This window comes from Pantherophis guttatus, chromosome 6 (assembly GCF_059756535.1).
Source record: "Pantherophis guttatus breed Tessera chromosome 6, ASM5975653v1, whole genome shotgun sequence".
NCBI lineage: Eukaryota > Metazoa > Chordata > Lepidosauria > Squamata > Colubridae > Pantherophis > Pantherophis guttatus.
In genome coordinates this window covers 43,139,267-43,164,588 of record NC_142068.1, presented here as the reverse complement: position 1 = coordinate 43,164,588, position 25,322 = coordinate 43,139,267, and the positions used below count along the sequence as shown (strand labels likewise).

At 37.5% G+C, this 25,322-nt stretch overlaps 1 protein-coding gene across 4 annotated transcripts in view; it reads left to right on the top strand.

Moving 5' to 3' along the window:
* The first annotated feature begins 146 nt into the window (after positions 1-146).
* The window catches only part of WDR33 (WD repeat domain 33), a 73,301-nt gene continuing 48,125 nt past the window's right edge, over positions 147-25,322 (top strand). Inside the window, exons 1-8 of one of the 4 annotated variants that reach the window (XM_034439764.3) lie at positions 180-317; positions 5,026-5,137; positions 16,805-17,030; positions 17,479-17,547; positions 21,584-21,688; positions 21,990-22,085; positions 23,017-23,168; positions 24,854-24,951. In XM_034439764.3, coding sequence (XP_034295655.1) covers positions 16,827-17,030; positions 17,479-17,547; positions 21,584-21,688; positions 21,990-22,085; positions 23,017-23,168; positions 24,854-24,951 — 724 coding nt within the window. In that variant the 5' untranslated portion in view covers positions 180-317; positions 5,026-5,137; positions 16,805-16,826. Of the gene's footprint in view, positions 565-5,025; positions 5,138-16,804; positions 17,031-17,478; positions 17,548-21,583; positions 21,689-21,989; positions 22,086-23,016; positions 23,169-24,853; positions 24,952-25,322 lie in introns of all 4 variants that reach the window. The other 3 variants (XM_034439763.3, XM_034439766.3, XM_034439767.3) reach the window with 3 other exon arrangements.

The window sequence follows — 25,322 nt, the reverse complement described above, 5'->3', positions numbered from 1 at the left end:
GTTCTTTGGTTTACATTAACACTTCCCTTTCCGGAAAGCTAGCCGGAAGCCCCTATCGCACTACTCCATGGTAGTCGCAAAAAGATGCCGTAACGAGCTTCTATCAAAGGGCGCATGCGTATCCTGAAGTCTTACCTCTGCCCGCCTACTTTTGGTTGGTGTACCTGATGACGTTCATCATGTGCACCGTCTCCAGTCGCTGCTGGGGAAGATGGCGGATTGTGGCAGAGACGGCTCGTGAGGCGGCAGCTTCCGGGATAAGATTGTTCGGGACGTCGAGGCCCCACGGTATAAAACTCCGTGAGCGGCTGTTTTTTGTGAGTGTTTCACATCAAGAAAATTGGGGAGTAGCCTGGAAGCACCCAGTACGTCGGAAGATCCCAGCCGTTTCCGCCATTTTTAGGCCGCGAGGGCTGCTGCTGCTGCTGCTGTTAACTGGCGGCGAAGGGGCTTGAGAGTGAAAGCCGGAATAGGCGGACGTCGTGAATGGAAGAGGAGAGGCTAGATTAAAGCTACGAAGTGTAGCGCAATAAAAGCCGCAAGGCCTTCCACTGTAAACGAGAGGTGAAATCCAGTGTCTGGAAGGAAACGGGGGGAAGCAAGCAAGTAGCCAACTTCCTGTCCTTTTCCTTAGGACGTGATTAAATAGTCACATCCTAAGTTTAAGAGGCGGAGAATACTTGTAGCGGAGGTTCTTCGGTCACGATCAGTTGCTATAAGTGTGTAATATGAGCCGAGTTTTCCTGTTCACATCTCGTCTCCATTGTGCGTTCTCTAGTCATTGTTTTAAAACGTGCAAACTTAATGTAGTTTGGGAGGCATTACACTGATAAACTTGCAGAGCTGCTACAAAGATTAGAGATTGGTAACATTGGAAGTTACTTTTAGATTTCCAAAATCCTTACACAAAGTGCAGATATATTACCATCTTCCTTTCAAAATATGATACCATGATACAAACATGTAAGTTAAGGTTAAGTAGAGAGGGCAAGAGGCTATAACTTTAAGAAAGAGTGCAGTCCTAAATTCACTTAATGCAGGGGTTCCCAACCTGGGGTGCTTGCACCCCCTGGGGGTGTGAGACAATATTCCAGGGGGTGTGAAAAATTGGGTTTAGAAGTTTGAAAATTATAGTGTATATGCATAATTATATGCATATAATTATTTATTTTTGTAAGGGGTGTGAAAATATATTAGTGTTCTAGGGGTGTGGGGAATAGAAAAGGTTGGGAACCCCTGACTTAATGGATCAGAATAAGGTCCTGTTGAGCACATTGAGACTTAAATTTCTGAATAAATATGGATAGGATTTTTATTACAAATCTTAGTTTAAAAAATGAAATGTAAGTTCATTTTGAATTTTGAATATTAGTTTAGAGTTTGTGCTAAAGGTTAATATATTCATTGTAAAATGTGTAACTTCCCAATACTCATGTTTACATATTTTTAGAAGCTAGGTGCTTATAGTTAATATAATTATAATGCCTTTTTCCAATTGTGTGATATGAAGTTCTCAATGTATTTTTAAAACTTATCATTTGTGCCTAGTCTAGGTAGAAAACAAATGGGGTCATTGCATTTTACTAGAAACTTGAGGCTCTACAATTAATCTTCAGATAAAACATAACTACAACAATGAAGTATTTACTACACAGTAGTTCATATCTATTAGCTTAGTTCTCAAACATCCTGGTTTTATTTTATTTCAAATAAAATGGTTCAAAATATTTTTTATTTGAAGAAGCAGCTTTAATTTCACATATTTGTAAATTTGGCTAATAGTCACATGTGGAAAGTAAGTTAACCAGGGAGAATTTGTATGAAGTTTCCTCAGAAGAACTATTTTTCCTTTATTAAATTTGAATATCAAACTAATTTGTGTGGATTTCATAAGTAGTTCCCTGTGTGGAAATGTCTATAGAGATTTTCAGTCATCCAAGTTATGGTTGTCCCAAAGGTGTTTTTTCAAAACAACTGGACTGTCTTTGTTTTCCTTTGGAGACGTTTCACTTCTTATCCAAGATAGCTTTCTTCAGTTCTGATTGAATGGTAGAGAATGGAAGGATTTATATTTATAATGGATGAGAAGCAAAACATTTCCAAAGAAAAACAAAGTCCAGTGAAAAAGTACATTTGGGACTTCCCTATGGAAATGCTATTGGGAGGAGAGGGCAATACATACAAAATCAATGCGTGTTTAGTTAAATACTGAAATAATGTCAGTTATAGTAATGCTGCATCTTTTCGGCATTTAGAGAAAGCAGTAAACTAAATAGATTAGGCTCAGACTCTATTTTTCATTATAAAAGTAACTGTTCATATTAATAAAGAGCTTTGTAGGTTTTTCTGTTCATAGAAAAACAATATGAAATGCAGGGCTGTTTGTCCAGCAGATGATCTTTATAACAGAAGGTTATTTTTGCAGTTTTCTTTTTCTTTCTGTTGAAATGCTCCACATTGTTTCTTATCTGGTTCTCATCCATCTACAGTTGATTGGAGTGGAAAGAAAAAAATGGCTAAAAGTATTTCTTTTTTCTGTTATGGTTAGTGGGTACATATTCATAGGCCTGTATTTTTTTAAAAAACCCATGTCTAGATAATCCCTTTATTCTACATATAATTAATTTAATAGTTGACTTTTCAGTATACCAGCTATTTAAAAGCTCGGGTTTTTTTCCTAATGTGATCCTGTAATAATACTTATAGAAACAATTAAAATATAAGTCAGAGGAAATACTGTTTGATCTAGAAATTGTCTTCTGGCATTTTAGAAATATGAACTATAAATAAAGTTGCACTCCATAAATATGTAGAATTAACTTTGTTTTTAATGGTAAATTCTCCATCACCAGAGAAACTGAAGTTTCTAAAGTTAAATTAGTTGATTAACTTTTTCTGCAGGTAATTTGGAGAGATCTGGGATTCTTAATTACTATATTTTTGCACTAGGTCGATAGTTTAGGAAACGACATGCATATTTAAGTATATGGAGGATTAACATACAGTAAAGTGTTTCCAAGATTTTTAACTGCAATGCTGTAAAATTTGAAAAGCACAATTGTTAAAATTGCATGTAAAACACTTCTAAATAGAAATGGCTTCATACTTTATCTGAGTGAAATTGAACCACGGTTCTTCTACCTCTGCCAGCAAAATGATAAGAGTATATGAAGAATAATTCACTGTTTTTGAACTTGAAATCTAATAGTGATATCTAATATTTAATGATATTTATACTTGTATTTTAAGAATTGCCACCAAAAAAGTGAATAGTGTATTTTTTCTGGTATTCTTTTGTACCTTGAATAATGGGGGGGGGGGGATTGGACATTTTACGTTATAGAAAATTTGCTTTAGATAATCATACATTAGGTGATAATAAAGAAAGCAATCCACAGACATTATGTGAGTGAAAAGAGCAGGGTAACTACCCTGCTTAATTATTTAAAAGGTCAATGCATTATTGAAAATTCAGGAAAATACTTTTGAATTGCATTACAAATTGGTTGAAGACTATAACCAATACTAGTACAATATACTTTCACTGAGATGTTAGTTATTGTACTAATTGCCAGTTATACTTCTCAAATAATCAGAATCTTACCCCAAAAGACTGAGCCTGAAAAAAAGGGACCACATGGCTTGATGCTAGTTCAGCAGGTCAGTGGATCAAATCTCACCGGCTCAAGGTTGACTCAGCCTTCCATCCTTCCGAGGTGGGTAAAATGAGGACCCAGATTGTTGGGGGCAATATTCTATTTAGTATACTGTCTTTGGTGTAAGCTGCCCAGAGTCCTCGGAGAGTGGGCGGCATAGAAATATGAATAATAAAATAAATTAGATAAATAAGCAATTTGTGTATACTGCTGAACTAGTTTTAGGTGAGTAATAAGTTACCATAAAAACTAAAACCCAAGCTAGATTTTATGTATTTGTAGTTTTGAAATTTCTGTATACTGCTAAGACAAAACATTTTACTCTGTTGTATTTTTCCTCAAATATATACCTTACTTTACAAAGCTATTAGTATTCAAGAATGATTTCAAAATTTAAATTAACAATTAGTCTTTGGACATACATATGTATGTAGTAGTTACATTCAGACAAACAACAAATATGCCTTCCAATTCTGGCTTTTGAGAAGAAGCCAACTTTTCCAGCTTAAACATAGCAAATCATGAAAAGATTTATTCAGGGTTTATTTAGATAGTATTGTGGCTAAGGTGCGCAAAAGGAACATTTTGGGGTATACTTATAAATTCTGCTTAAATGTAATATAAAAACAGTTTCATAAGGTTAGGTGTCTGACTTAATATGCCAACTGTCATAATGTGAATAAGGCGTATTCATCAAATGTAAACTGAACTTTCAAAATTAGATAATGTTCATTTTTTTAAAAAACAAATTGCTCTATTTTGTTAAAATCCAGAAAGTGCATACCATATCATTAATTCTCCATATCACTAATTCCCAGATTAATATCTACCTTGTGGAAACATCTGACAAAAAGCCATATATTTGTGTATTAGCAATATAGTACCATTCATTCCATGTGACTAATTTCTCTGGTCCGGATGAAAATCTTTGCACAGTTCTAAGCTGTTACATTACAGGGCCATTGAAAGGCAGGCATAGTATTGCATTATATTGACAAATATTTGAGATGGTCATTCATGCTCTAGTTACCTCACAGCTTAACTACTGCAATGTACATGTGACCACCCAAAAGCTTCAATTCATACAGAACACGGTGGCATGGTTAATGATGGGCATTGTTTGGTATGCTTATATAACACCTCTGCTTTATGAGCTACACTGGTTGCCAGTTTGCTTCCAGTTTTGATTCAAGGTGCTGCTCACTACCTATAAAGCCCTACATCTCATAGGGCATGGTTACTTCAAGAGCAACCTATCTTCCATAATATCTGCCTAGTTGATCTGGTATGGCAGGTCTGGCTGTTCTGGGTTATTTCAGTTAAAAATAATAAAGGCGGGACCCAAATAAATAATAATGTCATCTCTCAGCTTCCCAGAAGCACACACCTACTGTAGCCCCTTCCCTCTAGGATGAGGTTGACTCCACTCTGCTGGTGTTTCAAAAGGCCTCAAAAGACCTGGCTCTTCACCTAGGCCTTTGGTAAGTGTGCTTGAAGCCCCATTTGCTGCATCTGGGTTTACTATCTGTGCCATCTTTGTTCTTTTCTGTTTTGTATTATTGTTTTAATATGTTTAATAATTTGTTAACTAACCGGAGTTGCTAGGAGTTGCAATTATTTCAGTCAGATTACTCTATCAGATTGTGTATATTTCAAGTACACCTAGAAAGAGACTATTGTGGATTTAGATTTATTATTTATTTATTGTTTTTATAGAACATTTATGAGCCATCTAGGATTATCATGTATAAGATAGGTGTCCATATGTGTTTTCCAAATAAATATATTTAGATCAGGCAATGGTAGGTTGTCTAGTACAGGTAGTCCTTGACTTACAACCACAATTGAGCTCCAAATTTCTGTTGCTAAGTGAGAACAGTTAAGTGAGTTTTACCCCATTTTATGACCTTTCTTGCTACAGCTTTTAAGTTAATTACTGCAGTTGTTAGATTAGTAACATGGTTATTAAGTGACTCTGGCTTCACACTGGCTTCGCTGGTCAGAAGGTTGCAAAAGGTGATCATATGACCGCCGGGACATGGCAACTGTCATAAATACAAGTCAATTGCCAAGCATCTGAATTTCAATTATGTGATCATAGGGGTGCTACAGCACTTATAAGTATGAAAAATAGTCGTAAATCACTTTTTTCAGTGCTTTTGTAACTTTGAACAGTCACTAAACGAACTGTTGTAAATTGAGGATTACCTGTAGTGCACATCTTGTTTGTCTTGTTTTTGAGTTCATTCTCACAGATCAGTCAAGCTTTCAGATTCATTATAGATGAAGTAATTATATTAGAAACTAAGAATTATGTCTTTGCTTGTGGTTTTCTCCCATAGGGGAGTTATTCTGTTAGGCAGATAACATCAATTTAAACATTTATTAAAATTGATTAGCTATACCTAGATTAGGTTATAAAATAGTTTAGCCCAATTTAAATACAACAGTAATCCAAATGTTGGTGTTTAGGGTCAGATGTGTAGATTCTCCTGCTTCTTTACCTGCTCACCTACGTGGAAAAGCAAATATCAATCACTTTCCTTTCCTGAGTTTTAAGAACATGTGGTTCTCAGCAACAACGTTCCACAGATAGATTTTCTCCAGGAGGATCTGTTCCCAACCTGGTCTTTCCACCAGGTTTTCCACCAGTTCATCCATCACTGTAAATCCATCCATTTTGCTGCTGGTCATCTTTCCTTTCATCTTTCCAAGCATCATAGATGTATCCAGAGACCTGGGTCTTTGCATAATGTGTCCAAAGCAAGATATTTTGAGTCTGGTTATTTGCACCTTAAGGGGAAACACTGTGTTGATTTGTTCAGTAGTCCATTTGTTTGTTTTCTTGCTATCCATGGTGTTTTCAGGGGTCTTCTCCAACACCCAAGCTCAAATTGTCAGTACTCTTTCTATCCTGATCTTCATTTCCAGCTTTTCCTTCCATAAGGCATTACAGGAAGAACCATTGTCTATACAATTCTGATGTCTGTAGGCTTCAGAATGCCTTTTTCTAAGGCCTTTGTTGCTTCTTTACCAAATGCTAATCTCTTGTGTATTTCTTGGTTTCTTTATTGCTTGTAGATGAACTTTAAAGCTATCCACCATTTCAGTATCTTCACTGTCAATTCTAAGACTTGTTATCTCTGTTGTCATTAATTTGGTCTTTATATTTAAATTTATTTCTATCTTTCCCACTATGCTCCTTAACTTTCATTACCAGGCGTTGCAATCATTTAGATTTTTGGCTAACAGCAGTGTCATCAGCATTGTGCAGGTTATTGATGCCTCCTCCCTTAGTTTTAAAACTATGCTCAAAAATAGCTAAAACTGTATTTCCATTCCCATTTTCCTTCATTATATGTTCAGTTCATAGGTTGAATAAATAAAAAGATAATACATAGTCTTGTCTCACTTTTTTACCATGTATAGACTGTCACTTTCTTATCTGTGTATAGACTTTGAATAAGCACATTGAGATGTTTTGAGATTCCCATTTTTCTAAGTACATGCCACAGTTTGGTATAGTTGAAACAATCAAAAGCCTTTCTGTAATCAGTGAAGCACATACTAGCTTTTTGGTATTGTTTGACTTTTCTCATGTTCTTTGGCTTTTGAAAAGCCAATTTGAACATTTGGCATCTCTTTTCTATGTAAGGTTCTATATGTGAAATTACAGATATTATTTGAGTTTCCACACTCAAAGTCTCTTGTTTAGTATTGGTGTGTAGGCTGACTTTTTCTATTCTCTTGGCCACTGTGTCATCCTCCAGAATGGGCGGCTTAGTTTGGTTAGAACAGTTACAGATACTTACTTTATTGTTTGCCATATTTCTGTAGTTATTCCATCAATTGATACAGCCTTCTGACTTGGTAATGATTTGGCTGTTGTTCTGATTTCATCTTCTGTACTGGTTCTGGAAGCAGAACTTCTAAGTTATTTTGGATGCGGACATTTCTACTTTACAGAAATAAAGTTTCTACTTTGCAGTTATACTTCTATGTTTGACCTATTGGGATCAGTTACTGTCTGTCCATTGTTGTCTTTTAGCATACAAGTTCAAGATTGGGACCTCTTTCTGAGTTTAGAGATCTTTTAAAATACTTTCCTTGTCTGTTTCCATCTTCAGTGTCTTTACAGATGTTGTAATACTGCTTCTTGTCACTTCTGACAGCTTTTTGAAATTGTTAGTTCCCTATCACCAAGGTTCTTGATTTCCAAAGCACACTCTGATGTTCTTGAAAATGGTGGGTACATGATCATGGAAACTGATAGGCTTTCTTTTTTAGCTTAACTTGGAACTTGCAAATAAGCAGTTTGTGATCTTTTCTAATGTCATACCCTGACCATGTATATGCTGTTATAATTATGTTTTTTCCTCTCTTTGTATCAATAATAAAGTCAGTTTTATTTCTTTGCATGCCATCTGGTGATGTCTATGCATATAGACATCATTTTGCTTGTTGAAAAACTGTGTTAGCAATGAAAAAATCATTGAATGGCCAAAATTGATAACTTGTTCTGCTTCATTTTAATTCCCGAAGCCATAAAGTCCAACTGCATTTTTCTTAGTATTTCCAACTTTGTCAGTCTACTTTCCAATCACAAGCGACATTTTTTGTTCATGTTCTATCAATTTCAAGTTGAACTTGACCATAAAACATCAACTTGTTCTCCTGCACTAATGTTGAGCATAAACACGGATAATTGTGATATCTAAAGATTTTCTGTGAAGTCTAATTAATATTCAGTCATTTCAATTTCCTGATGCCTAAGATGTCAATGTGCAATCAATTAATTTCATTTTTCACTGTAAACTTACCTAAGTTCAGTTTCTTCACTAAACTTTTGTGTTCCCACTGTAATTTTGTTTACACCTTCACATTTTCTTTTCCTGTATAGCAACATCAACAGCTAGACATTCCAAATGTTTTTAATATAGTCACATCATAAACACATTAATACAAGATCCTCAGCTTGTTTTTAGTAATATGTTCAGTGCTACCTGACTTGATCATCTAAGACTATATTGTCAATTACTTTATATTTTTATAAAAATATAAATTTTACTAGAGTTTTAGAAATACAAAGATAAGACTAATAAAACTCAGAAAAATATAAAAAGTAAAGAAAATAAGAAGTGCAAAAAGATAGAAAATAAGAAATAAGAAAAAACATGCCTCCTCCAGAGAAACATAAACAACTTCAGTAACTTAACTCTTCTCTAACATTTTATTAAAAAAATATTTTTCTTCCCATATCTCATTCCTTCTCAATAAGCAAATTATAAAAACTCATCATTGAGTTTTTACCAGAGCTAACAGTTAAGAGCTAACAGAAATACTAACATATTTTAACCTGAATCTAATAAATCCATTTTGTATACCAGTTTAACACTTTCTCCAAGAAATCTTTTGTCATTTATATACAGATCTTTAAAGGCTCATTGTTCAATCATGGTCAAAAAGAAATTCCATTAATAGCTGTTAGAAACCTGATGAAATAATCCACTTTTTATTTCTTGTCTTTATTTTATTGATCCTTAATCCCATCAAATAATGTCCCACAAGTTTTTTTCTTATTATTTTCCCTTTGTCTCCTCTTAGGAACAGCTTCATTTGTTTAACACTTCCTTTTTGCAAGTCCAAAGTAAGAGTGCTACTCAACTTGTTTCTATATTTCCTTTAATTAATAAGGCATCAGATGGTTTCATTTGTAAATTCATTATGGTATCTTTTTTCATATCACTCGTATAGTCTGGCATTTTAAATCCATTTTCAGATAGCATCTTTTCCCTTATCACTTTTGTAAATCTGACATTTTTTAAAAATCGTAATTCGCATTCGGATCAGCCTCAGTCTTCATTTTATCCTATAAAATCTGTTTTTCATCTGTATCCTCTCAGTATCTTAAACCCGCTTGCTTTAGTTTAGCAGCTGGAATGACCTTCACAGTTTGGATGACCCTGTTTGATTATACCTCTTAGCTTCCTGGCATTCTCCACTCATCCTTTCTAGGAATGCTTCCATCCCCTTATAATGGTAGGGGAAGGAAATGATATCCATTTTACTTAGTCTTTTAAAAAGAGGCAATTTGGTAAAAAAAAAAAAAAAACACAACCTTTTATCAATGAAAGGAAATGAGGAAAGATTTAGAAGTGGATATCTGATTAGAAGGTGATAAGCAACCTGGCAAACCACAACAAAATGCCTGTGGGAGGCAGTGACTAACAACACCTGTGGGAGGGGGAGGAACTTGCCACAATGCATAATAGCAATTGATGGCAGGTATTTTTTGTAGTGAAATGGAGCCAGCAAACTCAATAACACTGTCTGAGCTACTACGTTAGAAAACACTACAGGAGTCCTTGATTGAGGATCATGAGCCATGGTGGTGCAGTGGTTAGAATGCAGTATTGCAGGCTACTTCTGCTGGCTGCCTGGAGTTGGGTAGTTCAGTTCTCACCAGCTCAAGATTGCCTCAGCCTTCCATCTTTCTGAGATTGGTAAAATGAGGACCCAGATTGTTGATGGCAATATGCTGACTCTGTAAACTGCTCAGAGAGGGCTGTGAAATAGTATATAGGTCTAAGTGCTAGTGCTATCCCATAGTGGTTTAAGCATTTCATAGTCATATGATTACCATTTGCAGCCTTTCCTGCCAGCATTTCACAAGCAAAGCCAATCGGTAAGACTGCAAGTCACTACCTATAATGGAATGTGGGAATGACCTGGGAGAAACGGGGGAAGAGGTATTGCCTAAGGAAACAATAAAGCAAGAGGAGCAGGATTCCCCCAGTGGTTAACAGTCAGAAAAGGAAACTTAGAAAGGACCCGCCCTAATGGATCAAGCAGTTAAAAATAGCAGTGGGAAGTTTTGTACTTTCAGACTTGCAAGGTTCTATTAATGTAACCTTATAATAAAGTAGATATAGCTCATCTAATTGTGTTTCCTATCTGGTTTACTCTGGAGTGATGATATTCCTACCTTTTTGGCCAAGGAGCCCCACTATGGAATACCGGTTCCCGGGATCTCCTATTCCATAGGGCGCTTGTACCACAGCACCCCTTCTCCAGCCTGCACTCACTTGCATAGCGCCACAGCTCCCTCTCTCCAGCCCATGCATATTCACCGCAGTAGCCCTCCCAATCTCCCTTTATAACACCTGCTCACTGGCCAGCTTGACAGCCACCTGGGATTTGCAACTACCAGTCAACTTCCACATTCATTTTGTTTGTGGGAAGCCGGTAGAAGGTCACAATGTGGAATCACATGAAATTCTTTAATGTCCCCAAATTTTTGCTTAATGACAGAACAGGGACCGCAGGGATTGTTTTGACTAAGCAATGCACTCACGTGATGTACTTTAAGTCTGCATTACTTAATGACTGAAATCTAGTTGAAATGACCATTTCATAAGCAAGAATACCTGTAGTTTTGATGCCAGGCAGAATTGCTGTCCTAATGGGCTGAAAATTTATTCCTAATCTTGAAAGCAGCCTGCAACTGAAGCCACAATTGATGGTTTATACTCAAACTAGGATGGATGCTGTAGTTTAGCTTACAATAAGCTTCCAGCAAAAATAACCAAACAAATCAGGGAAATTCTGTTTGAAACAGGATCAGTGGTTCACTCTTTTAATCATAGACTTGTTTTATAATTTAGCTTCTTAGAAGACCAGGAGTCTTTAATTTATTAGGCATGCTGTTAATAAGATTGGTAAGTAGTGTTTGCGTAGCATGTAGCAGCAATCCTGATAAAATCTGGAATGTCAGATGCTATATCTAAATTGTCCCATACAGTCCTTTAAATACTGTTTGTACTATTAATATGCTTCAGCTAAATGCATTGTGCCACTCCTCATTCAAGAGAATGAATTCAGTAAACAAACAATATGAAGTTTCTTTAGTTCCCGAGGGAAATGGGCAGTTCAAAAATGTGAAAAATAAAACAATTGAGAAAAATCAGTTTGAAATAGTACCATTTACAAAGGAATACAGGCCTATTCGGGAAAACTGTCCTGTTAATTTCAGGGTGAAATCCTAAGTAACATTTAAAGTTTTATTAAGAAAAGTAGCATTTTTACATCACAAGGTTTTCTTGAGAAAGTACATCCCCACACTTTATATATTTAGTAATTCATTTTCTTCAGGCTTAAATTCAGCCTTTGTAATTTAATCTGATCAGTTTTATAACCAAAAACTCTTTTCCAGTACGAGCAAAGATCCAAAACATATTATGTAATTATATTACTTCCTCATGAAGTTTCCCCAAAGCCTTTACAACTCCTTCCCAGAGTAGTAGTCCTTATGTCTCTTCCAAAAATTTTTAGGATTAAGGCCTGCAAGAAATCCTCTCACTTCAAAGACACATTGCCTGCTAACTGCCATTCATTCTGTCCCTACATTGAGATAAGGTCTACTGCCATCTGTGGAATGGATGAGGCTGTTTTTAGACAAATGAATCTTAGTAACTTAAATGAACATATGAAGTAGAATGGTTTCAAATTAAATCAACTTGAAATAGTTGTTTCAGATGTTCAGTTTGAACATAATAGAAACTTATGATAAAGTATAGCTTTCTATTCATATCTCATTTTTGCTCATTAAAATTTCTCCTACACAGACATTGCCCAAGATACCCAGAAAAATCATTCTTAATTGTTTCAGCTGCAAAATGCTCCCATAAATTCTTTAAAGGTTAAATATGAGGATATTTTTTTGAAATTATTTTGGAACGTTCATGGATTCTGCATGTAATAAATTTAAGTGGGATAATTTATCTTGGGACCGGTCCTATTATCTCTTAGTAATTATTAGTATATCAGAGTAAAATTGTTTTAATTTGGTTCATTAGGATATGTCTAGTTGCAACTGGGTTCAGGTTAAGAGCTCTAACAATAATGTATAACCATGGCTTTTTACTTGTCTCAATTATAACTTCTGATCATGGTTGCTATTAATCAGGTAATAATTTGCCAAATCAAGATCAGGATACTTATACCACCATCACCCCCGCAACTTTGCTATTCTAATTTAGTTATTACTCTACCATCATCATCCATTTTACTTAAAAACAGAGGTTACTTTTTACAACAAAATAACTAAGGAGAAATTCACCTCCATTCTGCTGGATCTTATCTAGTTAGGTCTCCATAGTCTTAATTTTTTTAAAAAAAATGAACGAAAGGATCTGAGGGGGAATGTAATTCTTTATGGTTATGGTGCATCTAATCACAGTTGGGCCATCATGGATCTGCAAATTGTTCCTGTTGTTTTAAAGGGATGCCAGATGTGAGTAATGCTTAACCAGTCTTTACAAAAGTGGATGGATATCTGTTGAGAAGAAGGTAGTGTTGCAAATGACTATAGATAGACTATAGCTTATAGATAAGGGTGGTCTGATGTCTTGAGTATGGACATGAATAATACTAACCATATAGTATTATATGCACATGCAAATAAAGGGTTTTTTGAGCTAATATAAAATTGTATTATTGATTATTAAAGACATTTTTACTTATTAATTTTTGGCTTTGTTAACATTAAAAACTATATACTGGTTTTATTTATATTAAGTCATGATATCTTTACATGAGTTTTCAAGTAAACTGCAGTTTGCTGGGTTCACAAACCAAAATCATAATTTACAAATCATAGAACCAAATTATATTTTGCTTGGCATGATACATAAACCTCATCCTGTAACTTCACTAGATGGCTTCAGGCAAATTTAGGATTTAACCCACTCTTACAGTTCTTAAGAGAGAACTGAAAAAATTTGATTGATATTGTCAGGTCTAATTTTATATAAACAATGCATCAAAAACGTATTTATTTGGAAGAATACCATTGAATTCAGGAAGTTACAACTCCAAGTATTCATGCTTAGGATGTAATCCCAAGATCAGGGGTGAAATGCTCCCGGTTCAGACCGGCTTGGGCGAGTAGGTAGCGATGGCGGCGGGCAGTTCGGAGAACCGGTAGCAAAAATCCCTGCCCCCCCCCATGCCCAGCTGAGCCGCGCGATCATCAGAGCCTTTTTTTCTTTTAAATGGCTCTGACCAGCCAAGCTCTGACGATCCCAGCTGAGTTGCTTGCTAATCAGGCAACTCAGCTTGGATCGCCAGAGCCATGTAAAATAAAAAAACTTTTTTTCTTTTAAATGGCTCTGCCTGCTAATCAGTAGCAAAAATCCCTCCCCTTCCTTGCTTACTTTAGCTGCTGGTCGCAACGCCTTGCTGTAATTCCTGCAATCGATTGCATCAGCAAGCAACTGAATCTCCCTGCCTGCAATCAAGCAGGCAGGGAGTTGTGGACTTCAACTCCCAGAATTCCTCAGCCAGCAAAGCAAAGCTGGCTGAGGAATTCTGGGAGTTGAAGTTTACAAGTCTTAAAGTTGCCAAGATTGGAGGCCCCTGTTCACTTGGGTAAGTTTTTTTCCCCTTTGGGAGCTTTAAAAAAAATAGTTAATTGGGTTTTTTTTCAGTTGTTCTTTTTTTAGACCTAGCCATTTAAAGTTTAGGAAGTTTTAAATTTAGCTGCTTTTATATAAAAATAAAAATAAAATAAAATAATATTTGTGCAGCTTTCTGAGATTTAGTGTGTTTCTGTAGTGTTTCACTCTAACTACACAATCACACAAAATCTCACAAAGCTGTATGTGGAATTTTGTGTGTATAAAGTGTGAAAGTTGATCTTTTGGGCTTTTTGTGGCTGTGTGAGGTTCCTGCTTGTTGCAGGGGCCATTTTGGATCTAGCACAGCTGCTTTTACATTGTGGGTGAGCCAGTTGTGTTGTGTTGTGTTGTGTGTGTGTGTAAAGTGTGGAAGTTGGTTTTTTGGGCTTTTTGTGGCTGTGTGAGGTTCCTGCTTATTGCAGGGGCCATTTTGGGTCTAGCACAGCTGCTTTTACATTGTGGGTGAGCCAGTTGTGTTGTGTTGTGTTTTGTAGGTTAAAAAAGGGCAAAGAAGTGACATTGACTTGGCCACGCCCACCTGACCAACAAGCCACACCCTCCCAGTCACCTTACCTCCAAGCCCCGCCCACTAATTAAGCCACGCCCATAGAACCGGTAGCAAAAAAAATTAGATTTCATCCTTGCCCAAGATGCTTGTCACACTTTTATATTCAAAAGACGTCTCCCTCTGTTTAGCCATTTGCTAGGCAGCCTAACCCACTCAGGATAAAAAGAGGAAGTGCAATAAAAAGACTTAAATGTTTATATATACATTAATTTGCTAGAAAATATGTCCATCAAAAATTATGATATACGTAGAAATTTAAATTTCAGTTCAATAAAAACAAAAAATCATATATATGACTTCCCTTTGGGTCACAACAAATATAAACAACTTAGTAACTTATTGTCTACTCTTAAAATATAGCAAATGAGCTCTTTTCTCATATCTAATCTTTTATCTATAAACATAATCTTAAAGCGTCCTCATTCAGTCCTTGTCAGCAAAAGTTCATTAAAATAGATCTGTTATTAGAGGCAGCAACATACCTATTTTAACAAATAAACCAACTTTATATTTCTGCCCTTACTCTTTATGTAAGGAATTTCCACTCCTTACATGCATGTGATACATTGAAAACAGGCAGACCTCAATCACTGAGCATGTTTTGTTAATATTTTGCATTTTAACAGATACCATATTTTTTGGAGTACAAGATGCTCCAGACTATAAAGACGCACCTAACTTTTGGGGAGGAAAACAAGAAAACAAAATCTGCCTCTGACTCCCAGCAGTTTGCCTCCTTGCAGCAAACAGCAAACAGCCTGGTTAGCTTCAGCACAGCCTGATTTAGCACGAGCAATTGATTGGTGGTTGGATTGGCCAGAATACTGACAATCAGCTGTTCCAGGCTGCGGGGATTGCTGCTGCCATCGCCACCCATTGCCGCCTCTGCACTCCCCGTTTTCGGCTTCCCCACATTCCATTTTTGGCCTTCGTGTGTCCCGTTTTCGGCTTGTTCCATGTGGGGGGGATTGCCGTCTATTGCTCCCGAATTGGACGTACAGAAAACGGGACGTGTGGAGGCCAAAAATGGGGTGCACAGAGGCCGAAAATGGGACATGTGGAGGCAGCAATAGGCAGCAATCCCCGCCACTTGGAACAGCTGTCGGTATTCCGGGAGGCCAATCAGCTGCTCATGCTAAATCAGGCTGTGCTGAAGCTGACCAGGCTGTTTGCTGTTTGCTGCAAGGAGGCAAATTGTGGGAGCCAGTGGGCTTCAGTAATATTCGCTCTATAAGACGCACAGACATTTCCACCCACTTTTTGGGTGAAGGTGTGCGTCTTATAGTCCAAAAAATGCAGTATATGAAAGCATAACTAAAAAAAGAGAAATGGAAGAAGGAACAAAAAATAGTGAAGAGATTTGGAAGCTATATAAAATGGAATAAGTATTTATGAACTTCACATTAGATAAATATTTTATATAATAAAATATTTAGCACTTTGAAATTGTTATCAAAATCAAATTAATATTCAATAATTAGCAAAGGCAGCCAATAACAATTGTCAATCTGTAAACAATGGATGTTTCTAATATGAAACTCCTTATCAGATGATGCAAGCTATTATATTTTAAAGCCTTAACATTAAGAGAAATCCAACTTGAGAAATGGTACAAGTCCATGTGTAAAATTAGAGGCCATAGATGAATTTCTAATTTTTTTTAATTTTTTTTATTTTTTTGCTTTAATTTATATGCCGCCCTTCTCCGGAGACTCAGGGTGGCTTACAATGCGTTAAGCAATAGCCTTCATACTTTCGTATATTTATACAAAGTCAGTTTATTGCCCCCACAATCTGGGTCCTCATTTCACCTATGTTTGAAAGGATGGAAGGCTGAGTCAACCTTGAGCCTGGTGAGATTTGAACTTGCAGTAATTGCAAGCAGCAGATGTTAATAACAGTGCTTTAGTCCACTGTACTACAGGCTCTTCAGTTAAATTCAGTATGTGATTATTTCGCGCACACACATGCACACACACACACACAGCTTAGGCTGCCATTCTTCTCAGAAATGAAATAAAGTGTTGTCTTGATTACTTAAGACTTCACTGTCTCATATTCGTTATGTTTAACTGCTTGATTTTGTTGCTTTGTTATAATTGCTTGGTTTTGTTCTGTTTCAGATTTTTCTAAGCAAAAGTCATCATGGCCACAGAGATTGGATCCCCGCCACGGTTTTTCCATATGCCAAAGTTTCAGCACCAGGCCCCTCGGCAATTATTCTATAAGAGACCAGATTTTGCTCAGCAGCAAGCAATGCAGCAACTTACTTTTGATGGAAAGCGTATGAGAAAAGCAGTGAACCGAAAAACAATAGACTATAATCCTTCTGTTATCAAATATTTAGAGGTATGTTCAGGACTGCTTCCTCTTCATCTGAAGTTCAAATACATAGTGCTTCAAATTCAGAGTTAATGTAGAAAAGGAAAATAACTGCTACCCGATTTTAATTAATTCTTGTACGCTGTACATTAAAATGTCAAATCAAAAATGTCCTGCAAAAAGGATAAAAAGTATTCCCTTCATCCCTTCAAAATTAACAAGCTTCTTTGAGCTATTAGTTATCTGGCCACATTTCCTAAAGTAGCAGCAACAGCAGTGGAAGTCCTAAATCTTAAAATAATTATTTAAAAGAGAGAAAAAAGAAACACCAGTGCTTCCTTTCATTTCCCCATAAAGCTGACTCTAGATGGAAGAGTATGAAGTTTTAATTCTTTTGAGAAACTTTCTGTTTCTCAATAATTCCATATTGACCAGTGCTCTGATTTAATTAAATGATTTTTCTCTTCATTTTCAGAATAGAGTATGGCAAAGAGACCAACAGGATATGCGGGCAATTCAGCCTGATGGAGGATATTATAATGATGTGAGTATATGTTTTGTATCATTTATACATTTATATGTATAAATGCAATATTGCAGGCTAATTGTGCCTACAGTCCAGAGTTTGATCTTGGCCAGCTCAAAGTGGACTCAGTCTTCCATTCTTCTGAGATTATTAAAAAGGGGACCCAGATTGTTGGGGGCAATGTGCTGACATTGTAAATTGTTCAGAGAGTGCTATAAAGCACTAATAGCCATGATGGCGAACCTATGGCACACGCATGTGCGCTCCAGCCAGCTGATTTTTTGGGCCTTCCAGGCCCACCGGAAGTTGGGAAACAGGCTGTTTCTGGCCTCCAAGGGGTGGGGAAGGCCGAAAGCCTCTGAAGCCTCAGGAGAGCGAAAAACAGCCCTTCTGGTCCCACTGGAAGTCAGGAAACGGACTTTTTCCGGCCACTGGAGGGCCTCCGAGGGGGGATAGGGAAGGCCATTTTCACCCTCTCCTAGAAAACCTCAGGAGAGCATAAAACGGCCCTTCCGGTCCTACCGGAAGTCAGGAAACAGGCCATTTCTGGCCTCCAGAGGACTTCCGGGAGGTGGGGAAGGCCATTTTCGCCCTCCCCAGACTCTTAGAAAGCATCTGGAGCCTGGGGAGAGTGAAAAACGGGCCTTCTAGTCCCACCAGAAGTTGGGAAACGGGCTGTTTCCAGCCTCCGGAGGGCCTCCATGGGCGGGGGGTAGGGAAGACTATTTTTGCCCTCCGTCCTAGAAAGCCTCAGGAGAGCGAAAAACGGGCCTTCCGGTCCCACCGGAAGTCAGGAAACAGGCCATTTCCAGCCTCCGGAGGGCCTCCCAGGGGGAGTGGGGAAGGCCGTTTTCACCCTCCCCAGGAAAGCCTCTCAAGTCTGGGGAGGGCGAAAAACGGGCCTACTGGGCCCACCATGCCATCACATGCCCAAAGCAGGGGGAGCGCAGGGGGGAACGCGTGCATGTGCGGGGCTGCAGGGCGCATTGAATTATGGGTGTGAGCACGCACACGAGCGATCCATCTGCACTTTTCCGCTTTTGGCACGCAATGGCATAAAGGTTAGCCATCACTGCACTATGGAGAGGTATAAAAGTCTAAGTGCTGTTGCTATTGATATTGATTTAATGTCATCCTGAAAGACTTCCTATAATGGTGGGAGAGAGAACTAAGGATGGATATTTATGTTAAACAAACCTTATTTGAAAAACCTGTCTGAAATAAGTCCATTATGTTCAAAAAGTGCTTTGTTTGTATGTAGCCACATATTTTACTTAAAATTTTAAGTATCTATTGAAATCTATTTTGGAGAGTTCACCATATAATTTAAGGGTAGTTTTTGTGCAGAATGGGCCAACTCGCTGCTGCCACTTCACTGCAGCCAACCACCACGGCCATCTTGCTGTGGCCAACTCGCCACTGGACAACATGCCACAGAACAATTCTATCTGGGATAACTCAATGTGATAAATGTTGTCTGCCACTTTTTCTTTAATATTATTTCCACTGACAAAAATTGAAATAATGTTGACGAAAGAGTGGAGAATAACATTTATTGCATTGAGTTATCCCATGTGGAATTGTCTTTTTCTTTCTTTTTCTTTTCTTTTTTTTTTTTATTAAACAAAATTAAAACATTTTTTTTTTACAATTTTCTTCTTTACAACATTTACATATCAGCCATGTGGAATTGTCAATGATGAGTTATCCTGTGGCAAGGTGGCTGTGGCAAGGTGGCCATGGTAAGATGGCTGCAGCAAATTGGTCACAGCAAGTTGTCCTAGACTCTTTTTCTACAATAGGAAAATATAAAAATGCTCAGAAAGTGATGTAGGAATTGGCAAACACACCCGGACATCAACTAAGTAAGTTCTAGTGACTTGTGCAGCAGTTCAAACTATGTGAAAAAGGATTTTAGAATCGGTAGAATGTGTGACTGCACTCAAGATATAGTCATAAAAGTTGACCCTGCTTTGCTTCCATCAACAATATATGTTCTTTTTCAGACTGAGAGCCACATATTTATTTTTATTTTTTTATTTTACTTCAAATTTATATACCGCCCTTCTCCCTGGGGACTCAGGGCAGTGTACAGCTAGATAAAAACACATAATACAAACATTAAGAACAGATTAAAAGGAAATATCTCAATTTGGCCCAAAATTTAAAAGACATACGAATTTAAAATCATTTAAAAGGATTTGTTAGGCCAGCCCGGCTTGTTGGAAAAGGAAAGTTTTAAGGGCACGGTGGAAGGCACGGAGGTCTTGGATTCTCCTTATCTCTGGGGGCAGCTGATTCCAGAGGGTGGGTGCCCCCACAGAGAAGGCCCTCCCCCTGGGGGTCACCAGCCTGCATTGCTTGGCTGATGGCACCCCGAGGAGACCCTCTCTGTGGGAGCGCACGGGTCGATGGGAGATCGTCGGTGGCAGAAGGCGGTCTCGAAGATAACTAGGTCCTATGCCATGGAGCGCTTTAAAGGTGGTAACCAACACCTTGAAGCACACCTGGAAGACCACTGGGAGCCAGTGCAGCTCGTGCAGGAGCGGTGTTATGCGGGAGCGCCATGCAGCTCCCGTAATTACCTGCGCAGCTGCATTCTGGACCAGTTGGAGCCTCCGGGTGCTCCTCAAGGGGAGCCCCATGTAGAGAGCGTTGCAGTAGTCCAGGCGAGAGGTGACGAGGGCATGAGTGACTGTGCACACGGAATCCCGATCAAGAAAGGGGCACAACTGGCGAATCAGGCGAACCTGACAAAAGGTCCCCCTGGCAACAGCCGTCAGATGTTCCTCCAAGGACAGCTGCGTATCAAGGAGGACACCCAGATTGCGCGCCCTCTCCCCGGGGGCCAAAGACTCGCCCCCGATAGTCAGCGATGGAGTCAGCTGACTATATCGGGATGCCGGGAACCACAGCCACTCAGTCTTGGAAGGGTTGAGCTTGAGCTTGTTCCTCCCCATCCAGATCCGTACAGCCTCCAGGCACTGGGCCATCACTTCAAGGGCATCGCTGGGGTGGCCTGGGGTGGAGATATACAGCTGGGTGTCATCAGCATACTGGTGGTATCTCACCCCAAAGCCATGGATTATCTCGCCCAGCGGCTTCACATAAATGTTGAACAGAAGGGGCGAGAGGACCGACCCTTGCGGCACTCCACAGATGAGAGGCCTCGAGGTCGACCTCTGCCCTCCTGTCAACACAAACTGCGACCGGTCGGAGAGAAAGGAGGAGAGCCACCATAACACGATGCCGCCCATCCCCAACTCTTCCAACCGGTGCAGCATGATACCATGGTCGATGGTATCAAAAGCCGCTGAGAGATTTAATAGGACCAGAACAGAGGAGCGACCCCTGTCCCGAGCCCTCCAGAGATCATCAACCAACACGACCAATGCTGTTTCCGTGCTGTGCCCAGGCCTGAAACCCAACTGGAACGGGTCTAGATAGGACGTTTCCTCCAGGAATTGTGGGAACTGTCGTGCGACCACACTCTCAACAACCTTTGCCACAAAGCGAAGGTTAGAGACAGGACGGTAGTTAGCCAATACTGCCGGATCCAGGGAGGGCTTCTTGAGGAGAGGCCTCACCACCGCCTCTTTCAAGGTAGCGGGGAAGTGACCCTCATTCAACGAAGCGTTGATAATTCCCTGGAGCCAGCCTTGTGAGACCTCCCGGGAAGCCAGTACTAACCAGGAGGGACACTATTAAGTGACAGTGCAGTCCCAAATCTCGATTGTCCAGTATAAAAACTACATTTAATTTGATCTTAAATTTAAATTAATTTAATTTTAAATTAAATTTAAATGTAAAGTAATTTAAGATTAAATTAGTGTTTTAAATTTGAGATTAAATCATTACTTACTATGTTTTTAATATATTATCCTTTCTGCCCTTTATTAATTGTAGTTTAAAAACAGCTTTTGGAAGTGCTCTGGATTTGCTCTCAGAGCTTTTGATTGGAGATGGATTTTTATATTTTTTGAGTAATAAAAGCTTATAAATATAACATTGCTATGTTGCTTTGATTAAGCTGATATAACCTTTTTTCTTCTAGCTGGTGCCCCCTATAGGAATGTTGAACAACCCTATGAATGCTGTAACAACAAAATTTGTTAGGACTTCTACCAATAAAGTAAAATGTCCAGTTTTTGTTGTTAGAGTAAGTATAATGTTAATACTATATGATATTATGTCAAATTGTTTAGTATGTCAATCACTTTTAGTCTGTTTTACACGACCCCTTGTTTTGCTGAAATTTTATTTTATTTAATTGAAGATATTGGTAATAGAGCATGGGACAAAAATAATGTTTGATTCTGTGTGTATAAATAGAAACAAAACAACATAGACAGTTCTGAAAAATATAATTTTAAATATATATTATCTACCTCACAATAAATTCTGCAGTGGTATTGCAACAATTTTGTCCTAATATGCCCTTAATTCATGTTCATTATTAGTGGACACCTGAAGGAAGACGCTTGGTCACTGGGGCTTCTAGTGGAGAATTCACTTTATGGAATGGTCTTACCTTCAATTTTGAAACAATATTACAGGTAAATTAGTACATAAATTATGTGAACTGTAATCTTTCTATATTAAAATAGAAAACATTTTATGTGTATGGGGAATAGTAAGTAAGAGTGAAATATTTCAAGTTTTATATTTTTTACCATTAAATTTTTATAAGATCCCTTGATTCATGTACTGTCCTTCTAATATGAGAGACTGTTCTTTTTGTTTCAGAATAACTGACCCTATATAAATATATATCTGCACACAAAATGTTAAGTAGCATATCTTATAATGCTGTTGACCCTGTAATAATAGATTCAGTGTGAGATAACAGCTAGAGAATTAACTTAGAACTAGAGAAACCCATGTTCAAATTTTGCAGAGCTTGATGTAGGCAATCAACAAAATATTTTTTTTTAAATCAACCATTGCATACATCTAAACACTCCAAAACATGCTGATGTCTTAGCCCAATGCCTCTAAGAAAATGCAGATTTTTAGTGCCTAACTGAAGCCATTAAGGTCAGAGTTATCCAAATTTCAAAAATATGCTGTTCCATATGACAGGCACAGCAATAAACAAAGCATGCTTCCTAGGAACCATCAGATCTTTAATTAAGGGATCCAAAATATGCTGTTTCTATTGGATCTTTTGGGATGGGAGGAAATCTTCCAAGATAGGGAGTACTACAAATAACCCATTTCTGTGCCCTGAAGGGCTTTACATAATGACCTGCACCTTGAATTGCAGCCAAAAACCTACTCACAGCCAGTGCATCTTGCACAATAATTATAAGGGTATACATATATACATATGTAAAGTTTTAAATATAATAATACAATTACCATTAAAATAATGTGTGGATGTATATATGCTTTATTTTCTTTTCCAAGTGTGCTTGCAATACTTGTAGTAAAAGTGTTTATGGTGTCACCAAAGTAATTGTTGAATTGTTCTTTCTGATTTCGCAGGCTCATGACAGTCCAGTAAGGGCTATGACATGGTCACACAATGATATGTGGATGTTGACAGCAGACCATGGGGGATATGTGAAGTATTGGCAGTCCAACATGAACAACGTCAAGATGTTCCAGGCACATAAGGAGGCGATTAGAGAGGCCAGGTTTATACACAATATACAATTTTCTGTAGTTACTATTTCCATGGTTAAACCGTTCTCTAAGTGTATTCTGGGTGCCAACATGCATGGGTATTGTCAGATTTTGGGAGATATCTCACACCATATGAACTTATTTTCTTTTGTTTCTATGATTTTACAGATATGCTGGTATTTCTCTGAAATAGTGTTGTCCCAGTATCTGCCTCTGCAATATGTTAGAGATGTATTTTTCTACTGCATTTTGCATTGGTATTGGTTTCATTTATATATGGTCACAATGTGTATTAGATATTCTTTTTTTATGCTATTGTGTAAGATGACTATTTCATTCCAAATAAAGAATTCAGTCTTTAAAAATATAATTGAATAAAATATAATCCAGAAATAAAAACAGCTCCATAGTTCTCACAATATTAGAAAGCAAAATAAAGTGAAGAACTGCTTGGCTTGGTGAGGCCAACATGTCCAGTAGCATGAAGGATCAACAGAGATTTCTACCTTCAGAAGTCATGTTTAATACTGAATGTGTTCTTCAAGTTTGGAATCTAAAGCTAATGAGACATCTTTAGGACATCTTCCTGGTTCAGTGTCAATACTCCGGTTGTCCAAACATATAAGTAGATGCATGTGAAGAATGTTAATATTCTAAGTGAGGAATACAGAAAAAGGATTAAAAAAATATTAAACTCTGCCTGAAGAGGAACTGGAGAAACAAATTAAAACTACAACAGTATTCCCTTGGGTTTTGGTACTGTGCTATCCATTGGAGAAGATAATTATCCCTGAAGTACTTTCCACTGAATTTGTCACTCTTTTTTTTAGATTAGAATTCTTTATTGGCCAAGTGTGATTGGACACACAAGGAATTTGTCTTTGGTGCATATGTACATAAAAAGAAAAGATACATTCTTTCCATCTTGGTTCAATATTTTCTGCAAAAGTTTAACAAGAAGTGATTTCATTTAAAAGCAAACTAATGTAGTTACGAAATGGATTTCTTCACATACACTTAAGTTCCACATATTTCAAGGGGACCACTGTTTAGGCAATCCAAGCAGATTCTTCCCAAGTCACTAGAAAGGCAATGATATCCATCCATAATTAAAATAGCTCCATAAGCATTTGCAGATCATATTTTCATACTTATATCAAGCTTCACCATTTTTGAAGCTTCTTCCATCATGGTGATATTTCATTATAGAATTCAGTCTTATCTAAATGCCTTTTTTAAAAAAACATGTTGGTCTGACATGATTTTTAAAAAATCAAACCGTATTAGCCCTTCCATTTGTCTTATTACAGGAAACCATTGATGAAGAAGAATTATATTTATTATTAATTTTTCCAGGATTTCTTTTTATATACTGTAGTTTTTTCAAAAGTAGAAAAATTTACTTTCATGCCTCGGTCAAGGGTAAACATGGCAAGGTTCTGCAGACATTATCTCCATTTAATTGAGGAACCAAATTCAGGAATAACTGCTTTGCTCCACAGATGTCTATATGGGAACTCTTTTACAAATGAACTCAATTATACCAACAGGATGAAGTTTTTATTTTGCCATGCACCGTATGTTCAGATGCCTCCATCAATATATTTTTACACGTGAACTAAATTTTGCCCTAAGAAGTTTAGATGATCTGTTAAATGCTGACTTCTTTCCCCTGCTGTGTGTCTTCATGTAACAGTTTCTCACCTACGGATAATAAATTTGCTACATGCTCTGATGACGGCACTGTTAGAATCTGGGACTTTCTCCGTTGCCATGAGGAGAGAATTCTTCGAGGTATGTTTCCAAAAAGTACTGATTGGGATATTTCAGAAAGGGAAAACTCTTTAGTTGCCCAATAAGAACTGTACAAACTAATTTCCACTCCAAAGTGTGACACCATTTTCTTAATCCTTCAAGAGGTTATGTCATAAGAATTTCAAAATTCAGTACTATTTATAACCTAACTTTGTTGTCTCATTGGAGCTATTTGTATTATGGTTATTTCTATCCCCAGCATTGTTGAAACATCTGTTGAGGAATTCAGACTGAATTATTGATCTAATGTTTCAGTATCCAGCATTTATAAGTTATTCCAAAAGCAGTCACTCAAATAGATAATTATTTGCCCCTATTTTTTCCAATTTTTATAGTTTTAATTTTAAATA